The sequence below is a fragment of the Brachionichthys hirsutus genome, chromosome 3 (genome assembly GCF_040956055.1).
Source record: "Brachionichthys hirsutus isolate HB-005 chromosome 3, CSIRO-AGI_Bhir_v1, whole genome shotgun sequence".
Taxonomy (NCBI): domain Eukaryota; kingdom Metazoa; phylum Chordata; class Actinopteri; order Lophiiformes; family Brachionichthyidae; genus Brachionichthys; species Brachionichthys hirsutus.
In genome coordinates, this window is record NC_090899.1 from 4248242 (window position 1) to 4249124 (window position 883).

Genomic DNA, 883 nt, shown 5'->3' on the forward strand with positions numbered 1-883 from the left:
GCGAGTAGAGTTCCTCCTCCCACAGGATGCGTTCTGGAAGAACCCCGATCCAGGAGGGGATCGGTGTGGGGGGGGGGGGGGGGGGCGTCGGTTTCATTTGTGTGTGTGTGTGTGTGTGTGTGCGTGTGCGTGTGCGTGTGTCGGACTGTGGCAGAGGGAGGGATTACAGAGGAGCCATTGACGCACTCCTGAGCTGCTGGAGCCGCAGCGTTCGGGCCGGCTCGCCCGTCAGCAGTCTCTGTTCTCCAGGGACAGCTGTGCGGTGGCACGATGGAGCTCGGCGCTCACCCTCAGCGGGGCGACCGCAGAGCCTTCGCACGCCGCCGGCGGGGGAGGACTGTCCCCTTCGCCGCTGCCCGTCCCGTCCTCCTCCGTCTCCATCCGGCCATTGCTCTGCCGCTCTCGTTCCCTCTCCTCCTGCGGTCTTACTTTCTTGTCGTCCGACTCCTCTTGGGAGGCCTCCATGCGCTGGTCTTCGCTCCAGCGCCTCTTGAAGCGCAGTTTGAGGGGGATGCACTTGGTTTGGGGGGCGCCCGCCGAGCCCGTCTGGGGCGGGGGCGTGTTGCTGTCCCCTTGTTCGATGGGCTCGCTCTTGAGGGTGGGCAGGCCGCGAGGCGCGTTGGCGAGCGCGTGCTGCGAGGTGAAGAAGGGCATCAGGCTGGGCGGCGGTGGAGCCGGGGCTTTGAAGACGTCCTCGTCCAGGTCCTCGTCAGGGTGCGATTGATGTTTGGGTGCGGTTGCGCCGTTAGCGAGGCGGAGGTGGTCCGGCGCTGTGGGGTGGCGGAGCGAGAAGAGCTCAAACTCCTCCTCTCTGTCGTCCGGGTCCTCGTCACTGATGTCCGTCACTTCCACCTCCTCCTCTGATTCGATATCAGAGATCGGT

General features: G+C 65.7%; 1 protein-coding gene across 1 annotated transcript in view; it reads right to left on the reverse strand.

Moving 5' to 3' along the window:
• Nucleotides 1–228: 228 nt before the first annotated feature.
• Nucleotides 229–883, reverse strand: part of erfl3 (Ets2 repressor factor like 3) — a 27844-nt gene continuing 27189 nt past the window's right edge. Inside the window, 1 exon segment of the mRNA XM_068757776.1 lies at nt 229–876. Coding sequence (XP_068613877.1) covers nt 229–876 — 648 coding nt within the window.